At 43.3% G+C, this 14,487-nt stretch overlaps 1 protein-coding gene across 1 annotated transcript in view; it reads left to right on the forward strand.

Annotated features, from left to right (window-relative positions):
* The window catches only part of gcn1 (GCN1 activator of EIF2AK4), a 112,826-nt gene that overhangs the window by 72,756 nt on the left and 25,583 nt on the right, over nt 1-14,487 (forward strand). Inside the window, exons 41-45 of the mRNA XM_052031982.1 lie at nt 1,162-1,358; nt 4,976-5,118; nt 8,050-8,167; nt 9,071-9,286; nt 13,627-13,791. Of these exons, the coding sequence (XP_051887942.1) occupies nt 1,162-1,358; nt 4,976-5,118; nt 8,050-8,167; nt 9,071-9,286; nt 13,627-13,791 (839 nt within the window). The remainder of the gene's footprint in view (nt 1-1,161; nt 1,359-4,975; nt 5,119-8,049; nt 8,168-9,070; nt 9,287-13,626; nt 13,792-14,487) is intronic.

Consider the following 14,487-nt stretch of genomic DNA (forward strand, 5'->3'; position numbering starts at 1 on the left):
TACAAGAACTGATTAATTAGCAAATGCACGCTGAAATTCTTCTGTGTTCATCCTACACAGGGTGTTAAGAGTCTGTTGCAAGCAGACAAGAAAAAAGTTTAATTGCTTCCATTTTATTTTTCACTCAGATTCAGTGTGTTATGTAAGACTTGCATTGCATTTTAATCAAATAAAACATTCTAGCACTTCAGTGGATCATTATGAGTTAAATTGAACACCAATCCACCAAAGATATTAGAGTATATATCCAATAGATTAATCAACAGAAATTCTCAGAAGAGGAAAGGGAGGTGGAAGGGTTCTTGGAGAAAATTGCACGTCTTGTGCCAAGGGAGCTTAAGCAATGGCCATGAGTGGTGGAGTGACTAAAACTGGATGTGTTCCAGGGGCCAAAATTAAGATCACACTTGTAAAGTTAGTAGGGCTGAAGAAGATTGGAGGGGGCCATAGTGATGGAGGGATTTCAAAGCAAGGATGAGAAATTGCTTAACCTTGAGCTATTATATGTAAATGAGCACATTGAGGTGAATAGAAGTTGGTGCCATGGTCAGAGTTGTTGATTTTCCAGAAGTCTAAAATGAGGATATTGGCCAGGAATGCATTGAAATAATCAAGTCTAGAGGTAACAAGAGACAAGACTGAGTTATTCCTGCTCCCAAATTTACCAGTGCTTCAGGTCTTGCACATTCAATCTGCTGCATGTTCAAGTGGCATTATCAAACAATTGTTGACTCAAAATTATGAAGCTGCAAAGTTATCTGGACTTTGCACATCTCCAGATGACATTACACATCAGTGAAATTTCCCTTGACAAACTTGAGAGATGATGCAATAGCTGCCTTAATAAAGAAATGAAGGTGTGATAGCAGAACTAAGAAATGTGTGCAAAATGAACTCTGGCAAGTGTTCTACCTCCATAATTACCAAGGAACAGTCTACCATTTTGATGTCACCAGCCATATGTAGGGTGCATTGAGTGAGGAAAGGCACACTATAGAATGGACTTTTAACATTGACAATTCCCACTCCATTGGTGAACTTTCATGCAGTCTTTGGCAATTTTCCAACTGTCCTTGCAACTACTGATTAAAAATTTCAAGTGCATCCAACTCCTTTTCACTATCAAAAAAAGGATTTTAATGCCTCTTTCCTGTGTTTCAGGCTTGGCAGAGGTAATGGCTGGGCTTGGAGTTGAAAAGCTGGAAAAGCTCATGCCAGACATCGTGGCCACAGCCAGCAAAGTGGAGATTGCCCCACATGTCCGTGATGGTTACATGATGATGTTCATCTACCTACCTGTCACCTTTGGCGACAAGTTTACTGCATATGTGGGAGCCATCATACCTTGCATTCTGAAGGTAAAAGACCAGTAATAGTTTGACGACAAATTTCCTTCCACTTACGCAATCTGAAATTTTAACCTTGCACTGTCAGAGGCTTTGTAACAAGAGATGATTCCTTCTCAACAATAATTTGTATTCAAGCACAGAGTATACCAGTTCAAAATCCAACAACATATTCATTAGCTACCTTCAAATGCCGAGGAGAATGGGCTGGATAGGCACTGATTCTTCCCAACAGCTCTTCCAACCTGCCCTTGAACAATAATGTAAGCATTAGGATATGCCAGCATTCACAAGGAACAAACACTTGGAACATTAACTCACTTTGCCTTTCGCCCCCTGCATATCAATACTGCTCCTGCTAAATTTACTGTGTGCATTTGTGTCACTGCAGTTGATTCACCAAATGCAGACGTCAGGCTGTGCATGATTGTCATTTTCTAAATGCCACCCATTGCTGTTACTGTGAAACGGGTTAAAGATTTGACAGCCTGCGTATGTGGGAGGGTAATGGTGTATTCCTTCACGAACGCGCTGTGATTCAGGTCATTCCTCATTGAGATGGATTTTCTTCATTTTTGATTTTAATGGAGTTGGAAATTGTCAGCTTAAGTGAGTTGACAAATATAACTTAAATTTATCTTGGAGTTACCTATGGAAAAATTTTGAGATTTGGCTGAGCTATTATAATCTGACACAAAAATGACAGGCCAAAAAACTGCCACCATTGCACATCAAAGGTGTGATTACATATAACAGCACAGGAATAGGCCCTTCAGCCCACCATGTGTATGCCAACCATGATGCCCTTCTAACTAATCCCATTTCCTTGCATGTGGTCTGTATCCCTGTATTACCTGCTTGTTCATGTGTCAATCTAAATGCCTCTTAAACATTGCTGTCATATCTGCTACCATCTCTGGTGGTAGCATGTTCCAGGCACCTACCACTCTGTTGTACCCTCACACATCTCCTTTAAACTTTCCCTCCCTCATGTTAAACCTATGCCTTGTAGTATCTGACATTTCCACCCTGGGGATAAAGACTCTTGACTATCTACCCTGTCTCTGCCTCTCATAATTTTATATACTCAGAATCAGGTTTATTATCACTGACATATGTCGCGAAATTTGTTGTTTTGTGGCAGCAGTGCAGTGCAAGACATAAAAATTTCTATAAGTTACAAAAATAAATAAATCATGCAAAAAAGGAATAACAAGGTAGTGTTCATGGACCGTTCAGAAATCTGGTGGCGGAGGGGAAGAAGCTGTTCCTGAGACGTTGATTGTGGGTCTTCAGGCTCCTGTACCTCCTCCCTGATGGTAGTAAAGTGAAGAGGGCATGTCCCGGGTAGTGAGGGTCCTTAATAATGGATGCCACTGCATGTCCTCGATGGCGGGCAGGGTTGTGCCCGTGATGGAGCTGGCTGAGCCTATGACACTTTGCAGCCTCTTGGGATCCTGCACATTGGAGCCTCCATACCAGGCGGTGAGGCAGCCAGTCAGAATGCTCTCCACTGTACATCTGTGGAAATTTGCAAGAGTCTTTGACATACCAAATTTCCTCAAACTCCTAATGAAGTAGAGCCGTTGGTGTGCCTTTTTCGTGATTGCATCAATGTGTTGGGGCCAAGGTAGATCCTCTGAGATGTTGACACCCAGGAACTTGAAGCTGCTCACCCTTTCCACCACCTTCAATGAGAACTGGTGTGTCTTCTCCCGACTTCCCCTTCCTGAAGTCCACAATGAATTCCTTGGTCTTGCTGACGTTGAGTGCGAGGTTGTTGGTGCGACACCATTCAATGAGCCGATCTATCTCACTCCTGTACGTCTCCTCATCACCACTCCTATCAGTTGCCCCTCAGCCTCTGGTGCTCCAGACAAAACAATCCAGGTTTGTCCAACTTGTAGTAATACACTCCAAGCAAGGCAGAGCATCCTGGTGTGCCCCTTTGCACCCTCTCCAAAGCCTCCACATCCTTCCTACGGTGGGGTGACCAGAATTGCATACAATATTCCAAATGTGGTCTCATCAAAATTTTATACAGCTGCAACATGACTTGCAAACTTCTTTACTCACTGTCCTGATCAATGAAGGCCATCCTGTTGTGTGCCACCTTTACCACCCGATCCACTTGTTTGTCACTTTCGAGGAGCCATGGACTTGCACCCAAGATCTCTCTGTACACATTGCTCCTAAGGGTCCTACTAATTACTGCGTACTTTCCTCTTGCATCTGACCTTCCAAAATGTTTCACTTTCCACTTGTCCAAATTAAACTCCATCTGCCATTTCTCTGCCCAAATTTCCAACCACTCTGTATCCTGCTGTATCCTTTGGCAATCTTCCTCACTATCCACAGCTCCACCAATTGATTCTGCCTTTGCTCAGTAACATCTTGCATTGGTTGGTAACACTTTGATCTAAATCAAAGTTGTATGTAAAGTTCAAGTTTGACCCATCTACCCCCTCGTCTCTGGAAAAATTCAGAGGATGCATTCGTAAGCTGTGATGCTCCGATGTAAATGAATATTGTCAACAGTAAGTTGTGGCCCTGTTTTCTCATTTGATTCTAGTGTGTACTAAAGATACTTTGCCATTTTGGATTGAATGTGAATAATCCTAGTATCCTGGCTAAAAATTCTCAGTCTGCATGGTTAATTGATTGCTTGTTTCATTGCTGTTAGTGCTATCTTGCTTTTTCTATACTTTAACTCATTGCCAAATGTTTTGAAAGGTCCAAGGGACTTGGATAGGTGAATAAGAAACACATAGGATATTCACCTTCATTAGCTGGGACATGTGACAGAAGAACAGGGAAGTTATGCTACAACTATGTAAAACATTAGTTAGGCCAGAGTACTATGTTCTGTATATAGTACAGTTCTGGTCACCACACAACAGGAAGGATGTGAAGGCACTGGAGAGAGTGCTGATGAGATTCATCAAGATGTTGCCTGGGATGGAGCGTTTTCGCAATGAGGAGAGACTGGATAGGCTGAATTTGTTTTCCTTGGAGCAGAGGAGGCTGAGCGAGGACCTGATTGATTGTGTCTATAAAGTTCCCCTAAGGAGAGGTGTCTGTGACCAGAGGGCATGGATTTAAGGTATGGATAGGAGATATATGGAGGATCTTAGAAAGGATTTTTCCTTCCAGAGAGTGGTTGAACACTAAAATACGTCGCCTGAGGAAATAGAAGCAGAGCCTCTTGCAACGTTTTAAGGAGTGTCTCGATGAGCATTTGAAATGCCATGGCATTGAAGGCTACTGGGTGGGTGCTGGAAAATGGGATTGGTGTAGATGGATGTCTGATATCCAGCATTGGAGAAAGTGGGCCGAAGGGCCAATTTCTGCTGTATTACTCTGACTCTTATCACTCTATTTTGCTTTTCTGTATAAGTTAGCAAGTCACTGATCTATCTTCTCCAGTTGTTTGTGTGGAGCTGTCATCAAATGGATGATTTGTTGGTTATTTATTTTGGGAATGGCTGAAAAGTAGAACCAGTTCCCGTGACGTATGTTTACTTCTGCAGTCGGATGCCAGGAAGTGACCAGAATGTAAGTACACAATCGAGACAGTAAGAGGAATGGCAAATTGTATAGTTTATCAACATGTCAATTTCTACATGCAGGCTCTGGCGGATGAGAATGAATTTGTTCGTGACACTGCTCTGCGTGCTGGACAGCGAATCATAAGCATGTACGCAGAGACTGCCATAGCACTACTACTTCCAGAACTGGAGCAGGGATTGTTTGATGATAACTGGCGAATCAGGTACCATGGACATTCTCTGTAACGTTAAACCAACTCTTGTGGCTGTTGCCTATCGAATCAAGCCACTGAAAAGCAAATTTGTATACAAGTATAAACTTTGAAAAATGGAAATGCTATGGTCGGTGCAAGGGTGGTGGGGATAACATCTGGCTATAACTCGTCCGTGAGATTCGTGCAGTGCTTAATGTTTAAACAAGTTTTCTTCAAAAATCAGAAGAATAAAGATAATGTGAAGAACTATTAATACTTTACTTCTGCTCCAATTACAGAGAGCCCGGATGGGACTGTATTTGGAATATTGTATACAGTTCTGGTCTCCCACCCAAGGAAGGATATAGAGAGTGCGGCAAAAGTTCACCATATTGATTCCTGGGATGGCAAGTTTATCATATCAGGAGAGATTAAGCAGAGTAGACCTATACTCCCAAGTTTATAAGAATAAGAGATCTCATTGGAATGTACGAAATTCTTAAAGGGCTTGACAGAGCAGATGCAAGTTTGATGTTTCCCCTGGTCGGGATGTCTAGAAGCAGAGTTAACAAACCCCATGAATGTTGGCACCCCATCCAAGTCCAAGATAATTTCCTGGGGGCCTTTGCTTACAGTATTACTGAATGTAATACTTTAAATGCACATTGACATTAACCAACTGAAATGGGTATTCCGGGCCCCAGTTTCTGTTCTGTAAGTAGCATTGCTTGCACCTTTTGACATTCTCTGGGAGCACAGATGGACTGAAGATGTTTATAGTTTTCTAACTATTCTTCATTCATTAAATATACAAATGAGCAATTAGCTTTTTGCCAAGATGGAAGAGGAAAGTTAATTGGGAGAATGTCCCCTATAAGGTGCAGCTTCCATGAGTTCTTGCTCCAGGCCTTCTCTCCAGACATTCACTCCTGTCGGCATTGCCCTGTTACCACACTAGGATAAAATTCCTCACCTTTGTTTCTGAATAGAATTATCTGCAGAGTGCAGAGGGTCTGAGTGTACTGTTTGTTTGGTGGGCCTTGTTGAGACATAAAATAACCTCTCACACAAGCAAAACACTCACCTGGTGTAATCCCACGCTGGACCAAGCCCTTTAAATATTACCATCTTTAGGGTGATGCATCCTATCCTATTTCAACTCATAAGTTGAAGCTGCCCAATTTTGTCTAACTTTCTAGTACTTAGCAAGGAGTGGGAGCTGTCAACCCATCTGGGATCAGCACAGTTTGCAGTACCATTGAAATTCCCAAACTGATGAAAATTAAATTGCTAAAGTCCATCAAAATTTTTGTTTTTTCTGTCATCTGCGGAACATAGAACACGGCACAGCAAATGGGCCTTTTGGCCCACGATGTCTGCGCCAACCATGATGCCAATCTTGCTTATCCTGCCTACGTGTGGTCCATATCCCTCCATTGCCTGCCTGTTCATGTCTGTCCAAATACCTCTTCAACATTGCTATCATATCTGCTTCCACCACCTCCCATGGCAGGGTGTTCCAGGCATCTACCATTCTCTGTTTGTACATTTAAAAAAAATCTCACCTCACTCATTTCCTTTAAACTTTCCTCGTCACCTTAAACCCATGTCTTCCAGTTTTTGACATTTCCACCCTGGTAAAAAGATTATCTACCCTGTCCTATGCCTCTCATAATTTTATGCTTTTATCAGGCTGCCCCTCAGCCTCTGATGCTCCGGAGAAAACAATCCAAGTTTGTCCAACCTCTCCTTGTAGCTAATACACTCCAGTCCAGGCAACATCTTGGTAAACCTCTTCTGCACCTTCTCCAAAGCCTCCCCATCCTTTCTATAGTGTGGCAACCAGAAATGCACACAATACTCCAAAAGTGGCCTAACCAAAGTTTTATACAGCTGCAACATGACTTCCCAACCTTTTATATTCAGTGCCCCAACTGATGAAGGCAAGCATGCCATACGCCTTGTCTAATACCCTATCCACTTGTATTACCACTCTCGGGAAGCTATGGACTTCCACCCCAAGATCCCTCTGTATATCAGTGCTCCCAAGGGTCCTGCCATTTTCACACTTGTCTGAATTAAACTCTGCCTGCCTGATCTATGTCCTGCCGTATCCTTTTGTCAACCTTCCTCACTATCCTCAACTCCACTAGGTTTCGTGTGATTTGCAAACTTGCTAATCAGACCACCTACAGTTTCATCCAAATCATTTATATATATAAAAAAACAAAGGTTCCAGCACTTATTCTACTAGTCACAGACCCTCCCAATCAGCTAAACACCCATCCATCACTACCCTTGGTCTTCTATGACCAAGCCAATTTTGTATCCAAGTTACCATGTGTCTTAATCTTCTGACCAGCCTACCATGAGGAACCTTGTCCAATGCTTTAAAGTCAACATGGATAATATCCACTGTCCTATCCTCATCATCTCCTTCACCGCCTCAAAAAAAAACTCAATCAAATTTGAGAGACAGAAAAACCCTCTTATCTGACACCTCCTAAACTGTGGCTGGAAAATGCATCTGAAGTACTTTTTCTGAGTTGTGCTCATAATTGTCATTGACATATTGAACCTCTTGTGCATCCATGATTCATTTGTAACACGAGGCAAAGAGGTTAAAATCCATGGTTTAATGCAGTCATTTTTAGTCACTGAACAAATTGAATCTCCAACATGCAAATCTCCCATCTGTTTTAGCCCTTTGGTTATTTCTGATATGAATTTACATCTTGTTCTTTCAGCTGCCTCTGCTTTCTTTAACAGTGTTTTGTTGTAGGAGGCAGGTCTTTTTCCAGGCAGTCTGGAGAAGCTTGTTTTAGCCCCATTGTTTAACCAAACCACATCCCAGCTCAGTGCAGTGCACAGTTTGGATGCGGGATTCTCTTGATGGAAGCTGAATTATATTGAAAGAAAAGTCAAAGCAATGCAAGGTGATTTTTTTGCTTTGGATTTCAGGTTCAGTTCCGTCCAGTTGCTGGGAGACTTGCTATTCCATGTGTCGGGGGTGACTGGAAAGATGACAACAGAGACTGCCTCAGAGGATGACAATTTTGGTACCGCCCAGTCCAATAAGGTGAAGCACACAAATTGACATAAGTGTTATGTGATCTACTATTATGGGCCGTGCACAACTGGTAAAACCCAATAATGTGAAAGGACACTTATATATGTGGCTATTAGCATGCACCTCAGTTTAATTGGCTCTCCCCCTGTCAGTGTTGTAAGGACGTAAGAAATAAAGCAGCAATAGACAATTCATCCACTCACTATACAAAAATAGGATGTCTTTTGCCTTAGTGCCACTTTCACTAACCCAATATCCCTTGATTCCCTTAATATCTAAAAACCTGTTAAGTTGTCGGTTTGTATCAGTTCAACACGCCTCGCACATTATGCCTTTCATATGGGTTGGCTCAAAGGTCTGTCCGTAGGGTAGATTAGCTGTCTGGATTAGTTTACGAGCCTCGTGCATAGGCTTTCATGTTATCAGTGGGTTTGTGACCTAGCCCTGAGGTGCCATTCAAAAGGATCCCACAAAAACTGACCAGACTAGAATTCTTTTCTTGAAAAATGAAAGCTTAGGGGTGACCTGATAGAAATCTTCATAATAATGAAATGGTTTGGTCACAAAAGCACAGTGAAGATAATTCCATTTGAAGAGTCTAAAATTAAGGATCATAAATAAAACTGTAATAAATCTAACGAGCAATCAGAAGGAAGTTTTGTCGAGAACGGTAAGAATGTGGAACTTGCTACCACGTGAAGTAGCTGAGGCTTGTATGGATTCAAAGGGACACTACATGAATATATAAGGGAGATTAATAATAGTGTTGATAGGGTTGGATAGTGGGAGATTCTTGTGGAATGTGAACGGAGGCACGGTCCAACTGGGCTAAATGAATTGCTTCAGTGCTTAAATTGTGTATCGTTCAATGTATCAGGTGGTCGATTATAATGTGATGTTCTGTTCTGTCAGGCTATAATTACTGCACTGGGGCAGGAGAGGCGGAATCGTGTACTGGCTGGGCTCTACATGGGCCGATCTGACACACAACTCGTGGTGCGTCAGGCCTCGCTACACGTCTGGAAAATTGTTGTGTCCAACACTCCACGCACTCTTCGCGAGATATTGCCAACACTCTTCACTCTGTTGCTGGGTTTCTTGGCCAGCACCTGCGCTGACAAGAGAACGGTGAGTTCAAACGTTAAGTGACATTGGAGGCAAGGATGATAAAGTGACATCTACTTAAGTATTACTATACATTGACTTGTTGGAATAACCTTCATTATGTTGAGATCTCATTATTTAGTCTACTTAATAGCCAAAGGGACGGCTTGATAATGACAACTATAGCCATCCTTATTTCTGGAAAGCTTAATTCCAGAAATTACTTTTAAGATACTGCTCTTGTAATCATCCAAAATCACAAACAATACACGTGGAAACATTATAATGACATAGCTAGTAGAGTTACAGTTTCATAGCTCTACTGAGCCAGGTTCAATGTTGAGTCCCAGTGGTGTCTGTGTGTGTGTTGCTTGGACTTCCTTTGTGTAGCTACATGGGTTTTCCCCTGGGTGTTCCCGTTTCTTCCCACATCTCAAAGGCAGCAGGTGTTGGTATGGCGGGTGTTAATGAGAATGTGGAGAGAATAGGTTACAGGGAAAATTGAAGGAAGAAATGGGGCTTGTCTGTAAAACAGCATAGACCCAATGAGCCAAATGGCAGCTTTTCCTGTATTGTAATGAAATATCAAGAAATGATACAAAACAATCCCCCAGCTGCTGTCCTCGTATAACCATGCTGCAAATTAGTGAACCTTTGGTCTATTCCTATCTCCTTGTTCAGGTTAGGAGACCAGAACTGCGCACAATACTCCAGGTGTGGTCTCACCAAGACCCTGTGTAATTGGAGTAAGGTGTCCTTCCTCCTGTACTCAGAACCTCTTCCAACCATTTGCCCTTGTATTCAAGCTGCCGAAATCACCTTGAAGCCTCTTTGTGTCCTCCTCCATAACTCTGTCCGACTCACTTTCAGCATAGTTAGAAATCTCGCACTTAGTTCCCTCATCCAAATCATTGATAATATATTCTGAATAGCTGGAACCTCAAACACTGATCCCTGTGGTACCCAACTAGTCACTGCCTGCCACTTTGAGAAAGTCCTTTTTTTCTCTGCTTTCTGTTTCCTGTCAATCAATTTTCAATCCCTGGCAATCCTATGTGCTTTAATTTTGCACATTAACCACTTTATCAAGCGTCTTCTGAATATTCAGATATACCTATCCATTAGTTGTCTCTTACCTGTTCCACCAGTTGCATCCTCAAAACTCCAGTAGGATTGGCAAACACAATTTCCCTTTCGTGCATCCGTGCTGACATGCAGCACAAGGTTAGCATGTAGGTACGAGTAACTAAGAAGGCAGACGAGTATGAAAGTCGGGAAGTCTTGTTATAACTGTACATGGCGCAATTGTAACCAAACCTGAAATACTGCAACCTAAAGGGCACACAGCGGCGCAGCCAGTAGAGCCACTTCCTCACAACACCGGACACCCGGGTTCAATCCAGACCTTTGGTACTGTATGCATGGAGTTTGCACGTTTTCCCTGTGACCATATGAGTTTCCTTTGGGTGCTCTGATTTCTTCCCACATCCCGAGGACGTGCAAGTTGGTAGGTTAATTGGCTACTGTAAATTACCCCTTTTATGTAGGTGAGTGGTAGAATCTGGAGGGAGTTGATAAGAGTGTGGGGAGAATAAAAACGGGATTAGTGTAAATGATTGATGGTTGGCATGGGCCAAAAGGTATCTCTATCTCTACAAACAGTCTGATCTCCTTGTATACTCACATTAGTGATAGTCTGGAGAAAGTTCACTTGATTGATTCCTGGGATGTAGGGGTTGTCTTATGAAGAGGGGTTGAGCAGATAGGGCCTATGCTCATTGGAGCTTAAAAGAATGAGAAGTGATCTTATTGAACCTCAAGATTCTGAGGGTCTTGCCAGGGTTGATGCTAACAGGACAATGCACATCATGGGAGAAACCTTAGAACTTAGGATCATAGATTCAGATGAAACAGTTGCCTATTTAAGACATTGAGAGACATTTTTCCTCACAGGCTCCTGACCCTTTGCAATTCTGTGTCTGAGAGCTTTAGAGGCTGAATCATTGAATATATTCATGGACGAGATAGCTATTTGATTCCAGGGGAGTTGAGGGTTACAGGTAACCGGCAGGAAAGTGGAGCCAAGGCCAAAATCAAATGGGCCATGACCTTACTGAATGGTGGAGCAGATTCGAGGGAGTGTATGGCCTACTCCTGCTCCTATTTCTAATGGTATTGCAGCTTGGTTGGGTTAAAATCTACCTGAGTTACTGGTCCACCATATCTCCGGGAAAGCATCCTGCAACAATCACATACCTATTACAGCACCCAATGTAAAGGTTTACAAAGGAATCAGGTTGGGCACCGGTTGATCAGTTTCCTCGATGGTTTTAGTAGTCACAAGGGAGAAACTCAAAACGTCATAAACCCCCTGGCACTTATGCCTGCAACTGCACCAAGTGCTATACCTCTCCCTACACCACCTCCCTCACCACCATTCAGGGTCCCAGACAATCTTTCCAGGTGAGGCAGCGCTTCACCTGTAAGTCTGAGGGTATCATTTATTGCATCCGGTGCTCCCGGCGCGGCCTCCAGTACAACCGATGCAGATTGGGTGACCACTTCGTCGAGCACCTTAGCTCCATCTGCCGCAACAGCCAGGACCTCCTGGTGGCCACCCACTTCAATTCCACATCCCACTCCCATACTGACATGTCTATCCACGGCCTCCTCTACTGCCACGTTGAGGCCAGATGCAGGTTGGAAGAACAGCACCTCGTATTCCACCTTGGGAGTCTCCAACCTGATGGCCTCAGCATTGATTTCTCTAACTTCTGGTAACCCCCCCCACCACTCCTTTGTCTTCCCTTATTCCTGTGGCTCCCTTCCCCTGCCTTGATGACCTGCCCATCTCCTCTCCTCCATCCTTTATTCCATGGTCCACTGCCCTTTCCTACGGGATACCTCCTCCTCTAGCCCTTTGTCTCTTCTACCTATCACCTTTCAGCTTATTACATCTTCTCCCCCTCCCCCACCCGCTATCTCCTCTTCTTCTTCCCTCCCCCCCACCCCCCACCCCCCCCCGCCCCACACCTGGAATCACCTATCCCCTGCCTGCGTGTGCTCCTCCCCCTCCCCCACCTTATTCTGGCTTCTGCCCTCTTCCTTTCCAGTCCTGATGAAGGGTCTCGGCCCGAAATGTCGACTGTTTATTTCCCTCCATAGATGCTGCCTGACCTGCTGAGTTCCTCCAGCACTTTTTGTGCATTGCTCCAGATTCCAGCATCTGCTGAATTTTTTGCCTCTCCGTACTTCAACATTCATCCTCTGCAAAGAAAGAAGACATTTTCTTGTTTGACAAGTAATTAAACAAAATGTACCTGCCAGGCAGTGTGGTAAGTTCTTGAAAGGGAATGCTAGAAGAGCAGACCCTCAATGATTTTGGGGGAAAAAGCAAAGAATCCAACAGTGGTAAATGATCTGCCACAAGAGGCTCCCCTGATGCTCAGTCAGTGAGTCTTCAACTTGCATCATGCTTGAGTTTCGGCATGAGGAATATGACAACATTTTAACACTTTACCCGCTGGTGTTACAGCAGGGTAAGGAAAGATGTGCTGTGCTATTGAGTAACCAACAAACCTGCATAGATTGCAATCGAATCACCACTAGCAACTGCTGCCTTCATTTCAAGTGTGCTTCAATATTACTAATTTATATGGGGGGGCGGGGGGAAGGGGAATAAAACATTCAGATGTCCTGGTGTTGAACTATTGTCAGGTTCATAACTTTTAGTTCTGTACTGAGGAGGTTGAATCTGTTTGTCCAGTTCACATACAAAATGTTAAAATAATGAAATAGCTCACGTTGCCAATATTTGAGCCAATGCATATTATGTAACCTATTCTCTTAACCTTTATTGAATGTTATCTAAATTTGGGCAAAAGTACCATTTGGCAATGTAGTCAGTGTTCAAAGGGCAGGGTTCTAATGTTCCTATTGCTGTTTGCTGCTTTTTGCAACTTCATAGCAGCTAGCACATTCCTTAAACTTAGCTTTGCATCTCCAGTGATGTGAGTATTGAATGTTTAGATGCCAATATCATTCCAACTGGCGGATCTTGGACTTTTCCAAGTTGGTTCTGATCCTTGCATTTTGCATTTCAAATACCCTTAAGCTAATTGAAAGCTGGTTTGATGACCAGACTTCTAAAGATGACAAAACCTCCATAGTTGGAAAGAAAAAAATCATTGAGATATCAAATCTTTCTAACAGACGTGACAAACCAAAGAATGGTTGTATTTTGATGTGCTACACAGTGCTGTGCAATATGGCTAGTTGGGTTGTTTAATAACCCCATAACTCTCTTTTATGAGCTCTGAATTTTGAAAGGTTTTGTATTGACACGATTGGTCTTCTACCTGCAGATTGCTGCAAGGACGCTGGGTGACCTTGTGCGAAAGCTTGGGGAGAAGATCTTGCCAGAAATTATTCCAATCCTGGAAGCGGGGTTAAAATCGGATAAAAGTGACGAGAGGCAGGGTGTTTGTATCGGTCTCAGTGAGATCATGAAATCCACCAGCAAAGATGCAGTGAGTATCTCCTGTCATATTGAGTTTGTGCCATTATGTTTTCCCTCTCCTATCCAAGGTCCCTGTTGTTAAAAGGAGAACACAGTAGGTACCAAGAGGGCTCCCACAGGGAGAGGTGGGAGACCCTGTGGCTCCCACGGGGAGGGGGATTTTTACATCAAATGGGAGCTAAACTGTTGACTCAAAAGAGAAACTTAAGATATAAAATATCTTTATTGGTCACATGTACATCGAGACACACCGTGAAATGCAGCTTTTGCGTAGAGTGCTCTGGGGGCAGCCCGCAAGTGTCGCCACGCTTCTGGCCCCAACATAGCATGCCCACAGCTTCCTAACCCGTACGTCTTTGGAATGTGGGAGGAAACCAGAGCACCCGGAGGAAACCCACACTGACACGGGCAGACAAACTCCTTACAGACAGTGGCCAGATTTGAACCCGGGTCGCTGGCGCTGTAATAGCGTTACGCTAACCGCTACACTACCATGCCTGCCTTTAATTGAATTCAATGAATTTTAGCAGAAGATGGAGCAAAGATGATGACATCACCCTCAGATTTTTGCATTGAACATTGCATTCATGTCCTGTCATTTACAGTGACAACTTTTTATCGTTTCCCTGTGTCCATCATCCACCCTTCCCCTCTGATGGCCAAATCTTCCACATCCAGCTCTGGAGAAAAGGTTTCTGTTAAATCA

The sequence above is a fragment of the Pristis pectinata genome, chromosome 17, assembly GCF_009764475.1.
Source record: "Pristis pectinata isolate sPriPec2 chromosome 17, sPriPec2.1.pri, whole genome shotgun sequence".
NCBI lineage: Eukaryota > Metazoa > Chordata > Chondrichthyes > Rhinopristiformes > Pristidae > Pristis > Pristis pectinata.